A 19,258-nucleotide genomic window follows, 5' to 3' on the forward strand; every position below is an offset into this window, starting at 1 on the left:
AAATTTCATTGTTGTGCACTAACCAGTGTATTTCTGAATGACAATAGAAGTGGCTATTCTATTCTATTCAATTTTGAATCATGACGCATGGTTTATCTCAAACAGTTACTATATTTGTTACTGTATCTGATAATTCAGTAAACCTTTTTGAAATACTGAAGGAATTACTGAAGGAACAAGTAATGAATAATATGTGAAATACTGATGTCATGTTTGTTAATTATTAATGAATCCTAACATCCTATTCTTTTATCAAGTAATTACTCTATTTGTTCATAATTTTTCCTTCATTAGTAACTGAGCCATTATTATGTATTTGTGCCCCATCATGTAAAGTGTTACCAATGGAGTTAATTTCTATATAGCATATGAGTTGTTTCTTACTTAATAAAAAATTCAGTAACATATGCCTATATGGTGTTTAATTAAATCAGCTGTATACTGTACACAATACTGTCCAACCTCTATCTGTGGACAAGTTGCTATGGCGTTCGTAAGCACAAAATACTGTGTAATGTGTTGTTATTAACTGGTATTGCTAACAATGTCTAACAATGAACCTGGCTTGAAATGGTATTGCTAACAATGGCTAACAATTAACCTGGCTAGATCAGCTATTGCTAAAAATGGCTAACAATTAACCTGGCCAGAACTGCTATTGCTAACAACAGCTAACAATGAACCTGGCTAGAACTGCTATTGCTAACAATGGCTAACAATTAACCTGGCCAGAACTGCTATCGCTAACAATGGCTAACAATGAACTTGGCTAGAACCCCGCCTACAGAATTTAAGATGGCTGCGCCCTTCATCGACAGAAATGAAAGCTGTAGTTATGTATAGTGTAATTGTACTTATGTCTTATTTGTTTCTCATTAAATCAGTCGTACACACAGTACTATTTAGCCTCTGTGGACATGGTGCTACGGTGTTTGTACGCGCAAAATACCGCTTAAATGCGTTGTTATCAACTGGCATAGCTATCAATGGCTAACAATTAACAATGGCTTTCCGAACATGGTTAACGCGGCTGTGACGTCATCCCCAGCCCCGACTTCCGGCCTCGAAGGTAAATGGAGCGCAGCATTAGCGTGGAAGCCAAGGGAGCGAAAGCTTAAAGCACCATCCATGTGGGACACGGCAGTGTGTGGTATGTGTTTAGTCAATATTATCTTTTATATTATATTACAGTATTTCTTGACGTTACTTAGCCAGTGCTATTGTAACGCTAGCTTTGGCTGACTTTAGAAAAGCTAGCGTTAATATAGCTCCGGCTGATTATCAGGCAAAAGAGGCTTAAATTTACACTCGTTATAAGTGAAAACCTTTTGGACAGTTTAGCCGAATCTATCTTGTAAGTTCATAATTCGTGTTTGGTTTCCTGAAGCTCAAACCTGTCACTTTTATAGGTTGACAGATTGCCTATAGGTATAATTTATGTCTCCCATTTTTTTCAGAAATCACTCGCTATCTAACGTTAGCAAACTTGCTACTGACAATAACTATAATGACAAGGAAAATACGAACTGTTATTGCAACGCTATTTGTGTTCTCTCTGTGCTGTTATTTCAATAGTGATGCATTGTTGTTGGTGTAATTTCTACACTGTTATATTGCCGTTTTTATCGCCATAATTGTTTTTACACCATTTATTTATTTTTTGTAACACTTGACGGGGCACAAATAATATAGTTGTATGCTATTACTTGTGTATTAACCACAAACTAAAGTCTTGGTTACATACTGAACTTACGTTAATTCATCATTAATGAATTGTGACGCATTTTTTTTTTATGACAAGCAGTTACTATACGTTATTATATGTTTTACTCTATGTTGGTATGTATACTGTTAATTCTGCAAACCTTTGTGAACTACTGCAGGAACAAGTAATGAATAACACATGTGAAACACTGATCTCGTGTTTGTTCATCATTAATGAATCATGGCGCATCTTTTATCTCGGCTACTATATTTGTTCATGATCTGCCCTTCCGTAGTTACTAAGTATTTGTGCCACGTCAGGTACAGTGTTAGGCTTTTTATTTTCAGTGTTACATGCGTATTTCCATTGTAACTATGTTGCAAATTCTACAGCCTAGAAACATAACTGAATGAAACTGCTGTGATAAGTTCATGACTGTTACTGTCCTACTGAGGTATTTATGAATATCCTTATGAAACCTTTCAGATATGTCCACAGAGAGGAAGGCTGCAACAAAGCGACCTGCTGATAAAATCATAGCAGGACCAGACAGTAGAAAAGGTGATATGTTTGACATTAGACAGTCAACATTTTTAAAGCATGCCAAAATGCATTCTCATTAACTGTGTTCTACATAAAGTATTTCTTCAGATTTATTGTGATTATTATTATTATTATTATTATTATTATTATTATTATTATTATTATTTTCACTCAACCAAAGCACGCCAATGCCAGATTGACCAACCGACAACTTCTTGGGGTGAAAAGACTACAGACGAAGGTAAACCATGTATTGCTCTGTTTTTTTTCCGGTAACACATGTAACTCAGCAACTCAGTTGCTACTCAAGTACAAATCATGAACAAATATAGAAACTGCATAAAATACATGAAACGTATGATTGATTAATGATGAATGAACATGGGATCAGTACATAGCTAACACTTAGTTTCAGGTTAATTACTACGATAAGCAAAGTCTGCTACTACATTATATGTGTGCCCTCAAGTAGTGTTGCCTTATTGTCTCCCATGAAGAATATTTTCTATAACACTTTACTTGAGGGGACACAAATAATTTAGTAACATTAATTAAGCATTAACTAAGTGTTAGTTCATCATTAATCACAATTTATGTATTCTATGCAGGAACTTAGTTAATTATTATCTAATTAGTTAACTAATAGTTCCTGAGTGAAATACATGAATTGTCATGACTGATTAATGATGAATGAACATGGGATCAGAATGTAACTAACACTTAGTTACTGGTTAATTAATACACTAAATAAACATATATTGCTACATTATTTGTGTCCCTTGAAGTGTGACCACATTTTCTATAAGTCTAAAAATGCATAAAATAGACAGCCATGTTTACTGTACTTAAATATAACTTAAAGTTGTGTTGTTGCTTTAGCTTCATTAAGAGTAGTATAGTGAAATTACTACTTAACAGACTAAACAGGCATATTTAAATAAATGCACACACAAGTAAATGAATACCTAGTAGTTATTGTCCTCTTGCGATGCTGGAAAATGCTTAATTATGCCCAGTTTGCTTACAGGATTGTTTGAAGTGTGTTGTGTTTATTTTCCATAATGTGTTGATACTTTCTTCCTCTCTTTTCAGAAGCCCCTACCGTGCAGGTGGCTCTGCAGAATGCCAGACAGATGATAGAACACCAGAAGGTAGAAATTGCAACATTAAAGGAGAAGGTTGATATGCTCACGCAAGACCGTGACTTCCTCAGAGAGAGACTTAAAGAGGGTAAGATGATCTTAAGAAAATACACTTACTCTTAGTGGCCATTTAACAAAAAATTACCTTTTTGCTGCACTTTGTAAGTGTCCAATCACAGACTGGGACCCATCTGGTGTCATGATCAGTCTGTCAGCCACCCTCCACCCTGTGCTGTACTGGTCAGCGTCTCACCTCAGGTGCCCAGCTGACTTGGTATCATTTAGGTGGTGGCTCATTCTCGACATGCCAGTGACACTGACATGCTGGTCCACGTGCTGCTGGTATGATTGTATGAGACACAGCGGCAAAGCTGGGGGGGGGTTGTACATGTCAGTATCACTGCTAGGCTCAGGGCAGTTAACGAGTCCATAAATAGCCAGCCAAGACCGTTTATGTGGTGATCATTGATAAGGGGTGGAGTTACAGTGTCCGGCTTCCTAGCAAAGTGGCCAGTGCGTGTACAGGAACTGTGGCACTGGAACAGTCAAGGGCTATATCAGTCAAAGCTTTTCAGTTATTTATATTGTTTGAAAGTGGCATGATATGGAATTTGGAAGTTATGTAGAAAAACATTTGTTCATGTCAGTGTGACAATAAGAATAAAACCACAATTTAATTCTTAATGAATAACAATAACTAATTTCCAGTAAATAACCTGTCAGTGGTTGATCCTGCCTGAGAAACTCTGTGTTCCATTTGCTGTTTGTCCCTTAACAGCTCTGGCGCTCAAAGCTTGGAAGCAGGAGGAGACCTCAGCGGGGCTGAGGAAGCAGAGTCTCCAGGAGACGGAGGACTCCTCATCCTCGCAGTCACTCGAGGACTCGGAGTACTCCGAAGAAGAGGATTCCTCCGAGGACAACAAAAAGAAGTCAAAGAAGAAGTCAAAGAAGCGGCCCAAGCCCAAAAAGCCCAAGAAAGTTAGGAAAATGAGAGGTATTGCTCGTCTAGTAACAAAATATACTGACCTGTTTCTACGTTTAATACTTCAAATGTAGAAAGTATGGGTAACACTTTACTCGACGTGGCAGAAATGCATAGTAACAGCTCTGTTACTACTGAAGGGAAAATCATGAACAAATATAGTAGCTACTTGGGATAAACGATGCGTCACAACTCATTAATGATGGACGAATATGAGATCAGCATTTCAGTTATTTATTACTTGTTCCTTCAGTTCACAGAATTAACAGGTTTGCAGAATTAACAAATACAGTAAAATATAGTAACTGCTTGATAAAAAATGTCATGATTCATTAATGATGAATAAACATGAGATCAGTATGTAACTAAGACTTAGTTTTTGGTTAATAAATACATAAGTAATAGCACATTTATGCCCCATCAAGTAAAGTGTTACTTTGTTGTTATAATAACGTGGATGTTTGCAGATTTTAATTTCTACCACCACAGCTTCTCCTTACACTGTAGTCTTTACCAAAGCGTTTCATCACTGCTGACTACCCACAGGTACAAACACACACATAGACACAGACACACACACACAGACACACACACACACACCCTTCTCCTTTATTTACTCATGCACACTTGGATCAGTGTACTGCTTGTCGAATATTCTTTCCTAATCTTTTGCTTTCATTTTGATTACCTTCATGCATCAAGGTCATTAATGGTGAATGTGTTCTTTGCCTCCAGTAAAAACTCCAGATGATTCCATCCGTCGCTACAACATGGTGTTGGGGAAAGTTCAGAAGGAGCACATTAGCAAAGCTGAAGCTTATGCGAAACTCGGAGTGGACAGAAACACCATCGTGTCTCAGGCCCCTATCGCCGAGCTCGCAGCTTCCAGTCCTGATATTTTCAAAACACTCAGGGCGACATTTAAAAGAAAAGACAGCCTGAGGCGGTTTGCAGAAACCTGCAGGAGCTTCTGTCAACAGGAGCCCACAGCTACTTCAATACTCAAAAAGAAGGAAGAAGGATGTTTACTGGACATTTATAAAAACTGGGCCTCCATTCCTCATCTCTCTCTCTAGCCTGTCAGGTCTGTTATACGAGTGAAACAGCTACACTAGTAAGACATACAGTACAGTAAGACAGGGTCTAGTAGGATTTTTTGTTTGTTAAAGGACATTCAGGCTCAGTTCCCTGTTTCAGAATTATTTGCACTAAAAAAAACTTATTGTTTGTAGTATGTTGTTTGAGGTGATGTTTTTGTGTTTAGTAGTTTGTATCTGTAAGTTTTTACATAACTGCTGTAATCAGTGTAGTTAAGAAACTTAAATTTTTATCACTGTGGTTACTGAGCATTTTGTATTCAAAAGCTGAGTATCAAAGCCGTTGACTGTGTACTGTGCAGTAAATGCCTTTTTGTTTTAAACAAATTTAACATTGTTTTGGAGATTGTTTTATTCTGAAGACGTATTTTTTGAAGGCACTATGCAGACTGAGAATGGAATAAAGTATTGCAGTTGAATACCTTTTTTGTTTTAAACTAATCGAACATTAGTTTTGTGATTGTGTTATTTTGAAGGCATATTTCTTTGAAGGCACCATGCAGATCGAGCACTGAATAAAGTATTGCTGAATTAATGACTTTCCTGAATTATTTCATTATTAAAGAAGTGAATTTACCCATTTTATGACAGTATAAACACCACAAACTCATTAAATATTAATACTTCAATAATGCTGAATGCAGGACTTTTTCTGTGATGCAGTGGTGGGTCATTGTTCAGTCGCCCATTTAAGTGTAAAGTACCATGTGGAACACATGGACATGATTACTAACTCATGAGAATGCATCAGGTGGACACCTTAGTTATTGCATTAATTGATATGTTACCCCTGTATTATGGTGTGAATGACACATGGATGCTTTCTGCATTTTCCTGATGACTCATGATGTATTCCTTGTATTAACTGATGGTTTTTTCATACATGAAATTACGCTTGGAAGTAATGTTGTCTCTTGTATCATTATTGTAAAGTGATACAGATTTTTCTCATATAATTCCATAAATTAATATGTGTTCAATATCTGACTTTTAATTTGAAAGGGAAAAACTGTGCCATGTGCATCCACAGAAAAATTGGAAAATTTAAGTTTTTCCAAACAAAGATAGTTATTCCAAAGCAGAAGACGGCCATCTTGGATTTTTGCTCCACCCATTTGCGTGGAACATGAGCTGGCTGAAGAAAGCACACTATGAGGACGCCCCCCCGCCCCCCCCCCCATGATCTGTTGGCATGAATTACATCACTGGCATGCAACAATTATGTTCATACATATTAACCAATACAAGCCACAGCAGGTCCTACTGGCTTTGCAACAGCAAATGGCTCTTCCATATATTGGTCAATCAGACAGTTTTAATGATGACATGTAATAAGGAAGTTTGTAAGAGAGAGTTTGGGATCGGGGAAAGATGGAAGACAGAGCTTGGGGTCAGGGAAGGATGGAGGACAGAGCTTGGGGTCAGGGAAATCCTTGGGAGTTAAAACACCACCAGGGAACCTGAATTTGGCCCCAGCTGCACTGTAAGGGGACTGTGGCAAACACAGAAAGGCCAATATTGAGGTCGAGCATTGAGACAGCTCTGACCAGAGGCCAGGATTAACAGGGCATCACAAACAGATGAACAGCAATGCTTTAACCAACTCTTTGGCTTTTTTTTCAGCTGAGAGGTAATTCTAAAGTTTAATGGGCGAAAAGGGCATTTCTGTTCACCATAGATAGGTTACAACTAATGCTCTATCAAAACTACTGGGCTTTTAAGAACACTCCCCCCAGAGTTTTAATGTCATCCTAAAAATATGTTTAAAACATTCCAGCTTTGTTCTTTTATCACATTTATGATTTAGCAATCAGACTCTGTTTCAATGCATTATTCATGTGTCAGTATTATATCTGCATACATTATGGTCACATCCAAACAATTACAAAAGTGTTATTTTTTATTATTTTCAGCAAACTAGCCGGTCAGGTCAGTGTTACTGCTGTGGTCATAGTTACCTGACAGTTGCGCTCTTCCAAACTTATGTCATATGTGCTCGGAACTTCAATGGAAAATACATTGACGAAAATAAATAAATGATACTTGTGCTGGTAAATCAACTTTGTTTTCAGTCTCATACTAATTTGTTATGGTTCTTTCTTTGCTTGTTTCGGGACGTTTAGCACATAATTGAACAAGCTTTTCATTCACATCCATCAGTTTATCATTCCGCTTTGTCTTCTGCTAAAATGTCCTGATATTTTGATGGATCATTAGGCATAAAATGATTTTTAAAATAAATACATAAATAATATAGTGTTTGTTTATTGGCTTAAGTTATGAATAGCTTTATATATTATATATAAGTCCCCCCTCTCCAGTAAAGACTCAGCCCCCTCCCTATCCATTCATCTCCAGTAACCTCTGGATGTAGGTCATATTGACACAGATAAAGAGACGATAATGGCACAGAAATGGATTTTACGACATTAGTCATTTATATGTCCCAAAAGGACAGGTGAACTGTTCTATCTGTCCAGCTGTTAAAATGTTCAAAATTGGGTCACAATAATCTTAAAAACAGAAGCTACATCTAAAATTGCCATACAGATCTTCTTATGTAGTAAACACATTTGAGGAAAAATCATTGTGATTATTCTGCAATTAAAAAAGGAGATCAAGGCATTACAGAATGAGGTAGATGATAAAGTGAGGAAGGACTTTAAATCATTAATGATACAAAGTTTCAGTGGCAGTCTGGCATTCTGCAGTAAGATACACACGCCAAACACAAACTCACTCTTCTGCTATTTCTCAACTGCTACTTTTGGTTTTACTGGGATGTGTGTGGAAAGTTTCACAAGAAGGGATTAATTTCTTTGCCAGTTTGATATTTGCATTTCCAGAATTGCAATGGATCCAAAAAATTTTGGAAAGACAATAAACACCAATAAATAAAGTCTACTATTTTTTGATTCATTTAATATGAAAGATGAACATTCTATTTTGAATTTTTCATATTCATAAATTAACCATTAAATACCTGTTAATCTGACATGCACAATGTAGAGATAGACCAGGAGTTTTGACCTCATTGACTCAAAGTTAGAACCTTATGGTTCTGTATGTGCATCTCCATGTGCAAGCAAATACAAACATGCAGAGATAAGAAATGACTCAGAAGCGTCGGACGTGCATAGATTGGTCACTTGTATTATCTTAAAGCTCTTCAGATATAAACATTCCTGATATAACACATGTAAGGGCACAGCAATAAGCTGATTTCCCTTTGTCACACCTGAGATTAGCAAATGCTAATTAAAATCTGCATGGAGGAACGATAAAGCTTTTACATCTGCAATGTGTATATACAACAGGCAATTTAGAGGGGAGTTTTAAGGGTGGGCTTCACAGGCAAATTAGGGGGACTTCACAGGTGATTTGCGGGGTTTCACAGGCAATTTAGGGGGACTTCACAGGTGATTTGTGGGGCTTCACAGGCAATTTAGGGGGACTTCACAGGTGATTTGTGGGGCTTCACAGGCAATTTAGGGGTGCTGCAGCTGCCCTGAATAATACTTTCTTTAAATCTACTGAGCAGTTCGTTCTGTTTTTTTTTCCCAAAAAAACTCAACTCAAACAGAAACATTGCGTTAATGTAAAACACTGGAAACTGGAAAGTTTTGGTTTTATTTACTGTCTGTCTTACAAGAGACCAGTGAGATCTGCAAGAAAGAGGTCTTGTTCACAGTATGTAACCTTGAAATGCTCCAGTTACTAGCCCCAGTCAAGCTATTGCCATAACTTTGTGGGGGGGAGGGGTTCAACCACCACTGCAGCAGCAGCACACAAGATCTCTGTTGCAATGAATTACCAAAATTTGCTGTTTTTCCATTTTACCTCAGTTATGTTCACCTAATCAGACTAAAGTACTGTATAGATTTCCTGCAGTATATTTCACAAAACATTAGCGTTTAACTCAAATTTTAATTCTAGCTCAAAATCTATGTTTCTCCACTTCCTCCCAGAATCTATCTAGCACAAGTGCTTTTTATTATATGTTAGGTTAGGTATGTAATGGACAAGGTGGACTCACTGATTCACCCGTCCTATTGTATAAAAGCAAAATGGGCTTAAATTAGCCGTTATGATAGCTGGATGAGTTGCAATGCAAAGGTAAAAAAGAAAAACACAATATGGTATGAACAGAACTTTTCATTTTGCAGCTTTATGCAACATATTTTCTGAAAACAATTCTGGATCATATATAGACGCAATAAATAGAATGACTCATAAAACCCGCAAAAAATCTTCTGTACTCACTCTGGTGTTTGTCCGTTTGAAGAGACCATGCTAAATAAAAATCTGATCTTCTTTAAAAAGAAATTAGAACATTCCAGAAACATCTTCATGAGTGTCTCTGGTTTCTAGAGTGCTGATATGCTGGGGGCAAGAGGAAGGCAAATGTTATCAATAAGCACAATGTAGTGAATTTTTCTGATAAGAATATGATGTGATCTTTTTCATGTCTCCATGTTTCCACTCATTGTAAGCCGTCACGGTATTGGAGCCCTTGCTTGCTATGATTTATCCAGAATTAAGTGATTATAACGTGCAAATGGGCTGGTGATGGTGATGCTGCAGCTGTGAACAGCTTTCCAGGGAACACGAGGCAGCACAACCGCAACTCCGTAGTCCTCGTGAGTTCAAACTTGCGAAATTTCAGCAAGATGGCCGACAGGCACTTTGACAGAACGTCTTCTGCTGATTTAAAGCCATCAAGGATCACACTTTTGTTCAGAAGGCATCACAAAAAAACTGTCTGTCTACTTGTTAAGTTTTAGGAAATCAGAGAAATGACTCCTCGGCATTCTAATCAAATCAGAAATCTGCAAACCTTCTTTCTGTGGCCATAATTACCAACAGACTCTTCACTCTAACGGCCATTCATTAAGTAACTGAAGCACATAGCCTTCCTCTCTAATTAAACCAAATAAGTGCTGTGATTGGTATTATAACAATGTAGCTAAATGGGAACCAGAAAACTCTGTAGCACCCCTGGACCGGAGTTATACATACTGCACAAAAGCACTTTAAGAGATTTTCAACTTCTGATACGAAATAGAAACCAGATCTGAAAAGGCTCACGTGATAATCGCCATATTGGAAATGTGACAACTTGTTGCAAAATAACAACTTCTAAAACTTTTACTTATAAAATTTGAACAACTGTGAAGAGGCAGGAAACTATTTCCTAGGCTTTGTTACAGGTAAAGACTGAACACATTCTCAAACAATCCTACAACAAATTAGTGTCGAATTATTGGTGAATCGGTGACTGTTAAAATAGCACTTGTGATGACCTTAAGGCTGTTACTCTTTGTCCTCTGGCCTTAACATTTTGCAAAGTACAGCTTCATGGAAAGTACTCCCAGTCGAGCTTGTGTATAAGAAAACAATGAATTAATATCATTATCAAATTGAATTGAAAAGAGGCATTAAATTGAGTAAACTCATATACTTAAGTGATTAAAGATACAAGCATCATGCTTTATTTCCCAGACCAATGGGTCTCTTTAGAATATCATTTCCAACAGATTCATCAGTATGGGGTTTGGATGCACTTTTAACCTGGCACTCTGCTTTTCTTTAACTCATTTCTAACGTTGGTTCATTTTTTGGTCATAGACATCTGGATCTAATTCCTCGACTGTGAATCTGCCAGAATGCAATCAACACATCGGGAGAAATATGAGCAAGAATATATCACATAAGTCCTCATTACCACAAACAATATATTTGTAAAGAGAAATTTACAGTAGATAGTTTAACTACACAGTCTTTTTTAAAATACTCATCGTCAGGCTTTGAGGATGTAAACTGCTTTGAGATCTTGGAGACATGATACATAATGTAGGAAATGGAAGATGCAAAGACAAGCCATCTTAAACTTAGCAGGGACGTTTCTGTGCACTGTCAGTCGCTGACAGATCACCTGATAGTCTCATTGGTTCCCATTGGGAGGAAGCAGCCGTAAGTGTCACACAGTAGATGAAAACAGAACCAGTCCCCAGGTGTCCCAGGTGAACATCTTGTCAAAGGGTGGCCTAAACGCTGATTTACAGTTATGCGTCGAATCAACGGCATCAGAACGGCGTAGCAGCAAAACCCTGCATTGCAGCCTGGTCCGCAACACCCCAGGAATGTAACAACGTGTCATGACAACGCAGAGCACAACTCGATTGGTCCGCTTGGTTTGGGCCGGTGTAATTACAGAGCAACACAGACACACACTGGCATAAATGTTCACAATGCAATCACCTCGATTTAAAAAGTCTGCACCGGATACAATTTAGGATGAACTTGGGATGCATTGTTTCTAATATCTTTGCACCACTGAAATCCAATTTATTAATATTTATTTATAATATTATAATTATGTATAAACGAGACGCTTACTAAGTTGTAATACTAGAGACATAAATATGCAACATAAAAATGGCACTTTGAAAATGTGTTTATTATTTGCTGTTTGCATAAGAAGAACCAAAGAAATAAAATGTAACTATCTGTACCATATTGAATTGCATATCATTGTGTTTTTTTAGAATCACATTGTATCTCTTTCAATATCGCAACATCACAATCCAGGTGAATCAAATGGTATCACATTCCAGATTCTTCATATGTATCATTAATATATGGGATCGTTGGCTATACATCGAGATGTGCATCACAGTGGCCTCGGTGATGGAGGTGAAATGCACCCCCAACACCATCAAACAAGTGCGCTCTGCTCAGGTTCGACACGGAAGTACAAATTAGTCTTAAGAGACAATCAGATGGAATCAAATTCACACTCCGGCCATGAGCTGACACACCGACGTCTGACTCCTGCACAAGATGCTTTATTCAGTTTCAGGGGCCAATAAGGATGTGGCCACGTGGCCCTAAGTAAAAGCAGGAGGCGAAAAGGGAGTTTCTAACAGCAGTTAGGTGGCTTCAAGCTACCATTTCAGGAAATGCTGTGTGAACCCAGGACAGAGGGTATCTTCATAAAGGTAATATTATCTGCTAAAGTACTCAGTCACATGGTTTCTGGAGTGATGTCTCTGCAATGTATAGTGTGTCATAGGAAAGGGTGAATGGAAAGAGTGATGAGGGGGATGGATGGATGGATGGATGGATGATTGGTTTATGGTGGAACACCATGCTCTTGTGGATTAGTCTACATTGTTCAGTATTTTGCCAAGTCAAAAACACGTCTCGATGAGGATGGTTCTTGGCTACTATGTTCCACATACATAGCATTAGCACTTAGCGGTTTTCCTGGCCTCATGTAAATCCATGGTTACTATTTTTCTCCAAAACATCAATTTAAATGGCTTTAAAACTAGCCTTTCAAAGCCTGCAGCAAGAAAATAAGAAAGTGAATCATGGAAAGGCAGTCTGGGGTGAATGTGCAATTCGAGCACATCTTCCTGTGTCACATTAACGCATTGCAGGTTAGGTCTCTGCAAACAGGGGAAAGACTTATTCTCAGAAACAAACTGCTGTCATTGTTAAGGACAGCTGATATCATTTATGGCTTCATGTAAAACCAACAGGACAGGGAGCCTGGTCTCATAACCAGTGATGTAGCATAATGCACAACGAAAGCCAAAAACGTGTGTCCTTCCTGATGCTATGAATCCATTTCCATGTCTACCACTACCTTCTGTGTGACTCACTGTCAACACACACTCCACAGCAGTCCCTGCCAAGCACTTACTGAGGCAGGACTCATTAATGGCATTAATGTCGGCTTTTTCGTGAATTTCATGCACTCAGTTTCCCCATAAACCATCAGAGAATCACTGTAAGTTCCTTGTAGATGGACTTTTTAAAGCTGATCTGTTTTCGTGTAAGAAAAATGTTCTATTAAAGGGATTGTGAATATCAAAATGTATTCAATGGAATTACTTGTTTGTTTTTGATTAATGTACACCTGTCATCACGAGGTGATAAGATTCACTGGCATTATTTTAAGATCAAAGGTCATTTTGATTTGCCTAATATGTTTCGGTGTAAGTTTTGGAATTACATACAACTGCAAAATGACTGCACTTCGGAGTCACACTTCTGTCAGAGTCACAGTCCCAAAGCACATACAGGTGTAATATTATCATTAATTCTTAAGACTCCCTTCATAATCATTAAATTGAACTGGGGCCATGAACATTGCATTTATCAATTTACTTGAACTGAGCCTACAGTGAATTTAAAGCTTTTAATTAGATTATTCAGAGGAACAGCACAGCGCATGCACTGCAATGATTAACATCAGCTACAGGATTAAGGAGAGGAAAAACAGTCCATAAACTACGACCAGCTAGACGACAGAGACCTTCATTTACTCCACAAGGGGCTGTATTGTTCAGACGCAACAGGAAAATTCCTCACAGCAGAAGTACTGAGTCACCACGCTCAAAAGTATTTTTTAAAAAAAGACTAAGATCTGCTGCCACATTCATGGAGAACGCAAATCCTTCTGGAACATTTCAGTCAACAGGAGAGAATAAAGTTCACAGATTCCAGGAAGGTATTGAAAATTTAACTGTTAGTTAGTCAGACTATATTCTGGGTAGTGCTTCCCAGAACAAAACGAAAACCACATGCAGTAAAAACTGAGATTATATCTAGAATGTAGTCTCATTAAACCAGGTGTAAATGCAAGTACCATGTAATATTAACTGCTGGGCATTATTCTGAATGAGAATGCATCCTGCAGTGAGCTAAAAGAAGCCCTTCTAGCTGAATTGTATGTCGTTCAGTGGGGCAGTTTTTAGACAGATTAGTTGTGAAACAATTTGGAGAGAATTATATTACTTTACAACATGAAAAATTGGCATTTTAATTACACGATGTATCAACACAGCAAAGCCTGATTGAATATCTCCAAGTATTACAGATATACTGATGCACATACTATAGTTTTATATTAATATTTTGTGGTTTCATACTGGATGTTGAAGACAAATTGCTATCAAGTATGTGGTAGAGTTGTATTTTTAAAAGATTTTACTTTTTATCTTGTTACTTGTTTTTCATGGAAATGCTTATAGATGTAAAGATACATGCAGAGACATAGCTAGAAATTGTGCCCCCCCCTGACAAAATCTTACCTTGGGTCCCCCCACCCAATTTCATGTGTAAAATTATGTATTCAGGGACCACTGTAAGGTGTGGGGGCCCCTGAATCTGCCAGGGTACCCATGCCCCTACTGCCCCTCTGGGTAGGGCCCCTGTAAAGTGCTGGGCCCCTTGAATCTGCCAGGGCACCCATGCCCCTCCTGCCCCCCTGGGTAGGGCCCCTGTAAAGTGCTGGGCCCCTTGAATCTGCCAGGGCACCCATGCCCCTCCTGCCCCCCTGGGTAGGGCCCCTGTAAAGTGCTGGGCCCCTTGAATCTGCCAAGGCACCCATGCCCCTCCTGCCCCCCTGGGTAGGGCCCCTGTAAAGTGCTGGGCCCCTTGACTCTGCCAAGGCCTAACCCTAACCCTAACCCTGGTTATACCAGCACTTCGACAAATTACTTAGTGCAATTTGCATCCATCATCCTATATTTTCTGAGCTAAGAATTGTCCTCAATTCACAGGTCTAACTTGGAGCCTATTTTGACATTTCTGTGGCAGCAAATTAAGGAATGTTCCGGATGAACTTTTTCTTCTCATCAAACGCGGTGATTTGCCTCAGAAGAACACTTGCATAGTGAAGATAACAACATGATTCACTTTATCTTGGCTCTGGGTGGATATCCTACTCACAGAATCCCAGCTGCCCCAAGTAAATGGGGGTCAGTAGTTGAGTAAGGATTAGATCACAATTTGGGTTTATTTTAGACAAAGTGTTATGAACTCATTCATAATATTATTGATATCAGGAAAGTGGGATTCATGTGGAAGTGATTTTTTACTCAGCCATAGTAGAATGACTGTTTTGTTATAGCTGATCTGACTGCAGTGTTCCTTTATGTAATGCAGATCCTCCACTAACGAGGTTCACGGTTCAATGTCCTTGGGCCACTAATCACAGTGAGGTTACTGCAAAGACCTACCCTGTCACGCAGCCCGAGCACAGCATTCCAGTTATTTGTGTCAGTATGCAATAGATTACAATATGTTCAGGGGTCCTAGCACTGGCAGATTCAGGGGACCTAGCACTGGCAGATTCAGGGGACCTAGCACTAGCAGATTCTGGGGACCTAGCACTGGCAAGTTCAGGGGACCTAGCACTGGCAGATTCAGGGGACCTAGCACTGGCAGATTCAGGGGACCTAGCACTTGATAAGGGCACCAAAATCTAAGATTAGCAGCCTCCGGTTAAGCTAAATCTACCAGCAAAAGTTACTGAGGGGCCCAAGGTGACATTTTGTTTGGAGGCCAGGAATTTATAGGCATGACCCTGATGAGACCTGGGGAGTCTCATTTATTGGATGCATTACTGTATGTAAATGTGGAAAAGCTAAATGCAGCCTGATCTAAGTCTTTTATGCATCTGCCTGTGCAATTTCTGAGCATGTAATTCAATACACCAAAGATATTTCATTGCAGACCACTGTTTATATCAATTGGACTTTGCTCTTTTGTCTTGTGGGTATGAGAGTATCGTGCAGGTATGCAGGGATCTGGGGCTTTTCCTGCCTGAGTTTAGATAAGGGAATGGCAGAGGTTCTGCTGTCCTGTCACTGTCCTGCCACTCGGTCAGAACCAGAAGCCATTATGCAATTTCTGTTTCCAGATTCTGCTTAAGTGGTTGCCAGTCACCATGCTTTCATCAGGGCCAAATGGAAAGGGATGAAAACCAGGGCTGAATTGCCACTGCGTGGTCACTGTCTCCTATCGAAGCAGTGCAGTGCAGTGCAGTGCAGCAGATGTTTCGTTGCCTGAAGTTAATCAAAAACTTTCCTGAATGACTCATTAGAACTCAGATGTAAAAAATGGGAAAAAACCATTTACAGCTTTTATGGGGACTAGGTAAGAAGTCAAGAACATCAGAAACATAAAAAGTCATTTTATAAACATTAAAAAGAATTGAATGTACTGCCTTCCAAAATTATTTAGACTGTTGATTTTTACTGGATTTTTTACTAGTGCATTAATATTTCTTCATATATTATATTTAATTCAAAATAACAATACTAAGAATTAAATGTTTTCAACATGACTTTTACAACAGAATCTGTATGCGTTTATATCACATATTCAGTAGAGCAAAGTGGGGAACCTTGAGTCTATCCCAGGTAGCCAAGGCAACAATGTACCCTGGAGAGATGCCAGTCCGCCCCCCAGGGCAGAGCCAAGCCAAGCAAACACAGTGTGCGACTCACACAGCAGGTTAGGGCTCCGTGCCTGCAGCTGTAAGTTCGCCCCTCCACATGCCATGTTCAGCAACGCCATCATATCACGAGGCCCTTAACCCTAATCACATTCAGCCCATCATTTGTTTGACCTTCTACCCTCAGGATGAAGATGCAGGTCTATTCCAGCAAAGACTAACAGAATGACAAACAGCAAGGGCTGCCAGAATGACAAACAGCAAGGGCTACCAGAATGACAAACAGCAAGGGCTACCAGAATGACAAACAGCAAGGGCTACCAGAATGACAAACAGCAAGGGCTGCCAGAATGACAAACAGCAAGGGCTGCCAGAATGACAAACAGCAAGGGCTACCAGAATGACAAACAGCAAGGGCTGCCAGAATGACAAACAGCAAGGGCTACCAGAATGACAAACAGCAAGGGCTACCAGAATGACAAACAGCAAGGGCTGCCAGAATGACAAACAGCAAGGGCTGCCAGAATGACAAACAGCAAGGGCTACCAGAAGGACAATCAGCAAGGACTACCAGAATGACAAACAGCAAGGGCTGCCAGAATGACAAACAGCAAGGGCTACCAGAATGACAAACAGCAAGGGCTACCAGAATGACAAACAGCAAGGGCTGCCAGAATGACAAACAGCAAGGGCTGCCAGAATGACAAACAGCAAGGGCTACCAGAATGACAAACACCAAGGGCTACCAGAATGACAAGCAGTCAGGCTGCTAAACAAAACTGCCCTACCCAAAAATCATGTCTGCACTTCATGTGCTATTTTGCACCTGCATAATTTGCACTGGAATCACTGATATCCTTTTAATGTCTGTCTTATTCTAAGTAACTATTTATTTGTTTGTTTTGTGCCACATTGCTCAGGGAGATGCTTCACTGTCTCATTGTTTTATGCAATGTCAATAAAGATATTTGGCTATTTGACTTTGACTTTGGAAGCTTCCAGCTGAGCTGATAAATGGCCGGACCCTGCGCTCAGACCTCAGGCTGTTCTCAGCTGTATGTACGTGTCATTGGAGAGTAAAATGGGATGTGTGAAAACCGAAGAACTCCAAATACAAACAGCAATAAAGCATCTTCACTGTTACCATCACTGAAACTTCCAGCTTCTCACTGAGCCGCCCTGAAGTCCTAAATATTACATTAGTTACATGACATTCTTAGAATTTCACAAGGACAGATATTTAATAACCACAGTTTGAATGTTATGGTGAATGGAAGAAATAACGGTGGTCTGTTAAAGTGAGACCACATCCTCTCCACAAAATACCAGGGATGCACGTAAATACTATACAAGTCCGTCTTCGCTGTATAAAGTGATGTGGCCGCAATTTCTTGTCGTAACAGCGCAAATGCATATATTTTTTTTGTGTGCATTTCTTCTGTTATGACAACAAATTACCGTGCATTTTAACCCTCATATCATGAATGATGGATGCATTAGCCATAAATTGTACTTTATGAATATTTGTTTTTCATACGTATTTGCGTGAGACATTATGTACCTGCAAAAATTTTGGGTATAATACTCAGATTTTATGTAAGTAAAGGAAGGTTTTATGTATGTAATTAAATATGGAAATAAATCATGCTGTGTGATATACAGTATAATACTTTTGCATATGAGACACTGTAAGGATGTATTGGCTGTTGTTGAGATTTATGATCGACTGTCCATGCAAATGGCTTTTCCTTAAGGGTGAAGCGATGGCACAGTGTGTCTGTAATTCGGGAGCTGAGGAACGGTTCACACACACGTACCTGGGTCGTTTCAGGATGGGGGTTCACACACATGGACCCGGGTCGTTTCAGGGTGGGGATTCACACACACGGACCCGGGTCGTTTCAGGGTGGGGATTCACACACACGGACCCGGGTCGTTTCAGGGTGGGGATTCACACACACGGACCCGGGTTGTTTCAGGGTGGGGGTTCACACACACGGACCCGGGTCGTTTCAGGGTGGGGATTCACACACACGGACCCGGGTCGTTTCAGGATGGGGATTCACACACACGGACCCGGGTCGTTTCAGGATGGGGATTCACACACACGGACCCGGGTTGTTTCAGGGTGGGGATTCACCCACAAGGAACGACAGAGAGGGAGGTTCCAGGGCCGAGCCACAGTGACTCATGCGCTCCGTGGGGAAGGCGCTCCGGAGCCCAAGGGCACCTCCTCAGCCCAGGAGCGCAGCAAGGACCTCGGAGCCACTGACGAATGTCACATTGGGCCCCTCGCTTCTGCTGTCTAGGGACCAGGAAAACATACCTGCTTCTCCACCCCCCATGAGCCCCCCGCCCACCCCCCGTGAGCACCCCGCCCACCCCCCGTGAGCACCCCGCCTCAGCCTTTCATTCCACTCATATGGAAAGTCAAACAATGTAACTTTGAAAAGAAGATTCCGTCTCTGATGGGAGTGTAATCCCCCCATCGAGACGAGCGGAACCGTACTCCGTACCCCCCCACACCCAGCATGC

General features: G+C 39.9%; 1 protein-coding gene across 1 annotated transcript; it reads left to right on the forward strand.

Annotated features, from left to right (window-relative positions):
- Positions 1-991: 991 nt before the first annotated feature.
- LOC111834492 (uncharacterized) lies at positions 992-6,004 on the forward strand. Its single transcript, XM_023793838.2, has 6 exons — positions 992-1,150; positions 2,192-2,266; positions 2,430-2,489; positions 3,341-3,478; positions 4,169-4,384; positions 5,108-6,004. Exons 1-6 carry the CDS (start codon positions 1,018-1,020, stop codon positions 5,446-5,448), a joined length of 963 nt encoding a protein of 320 aa, XP_023649606.1. The 5' UTR covers positions 992-1,017; the 3' UTR covers positions 5,449-6,004.
- Positions 6,005-19,258: the final 13,254 nt, after the last annotated feature.

The sequence above is a fragment of the Paramormyrops kingsleyae genome, chromosome 19 (assembly GCF_048594095.1).
Source record: "Paramormyrops kingsleyae isolate MSU_618 chromosome 19, PKINGS_0.4, whole genome shotgun sequence".
Classification (NCBI taxonomy): domain Eukaryota; kingdom Metazoa; phylum Chordata; class Actinopteri; order Osteoglossiformes; family Mormyridae; genus Paramormyrops; species Paramormyrops kingsleyae.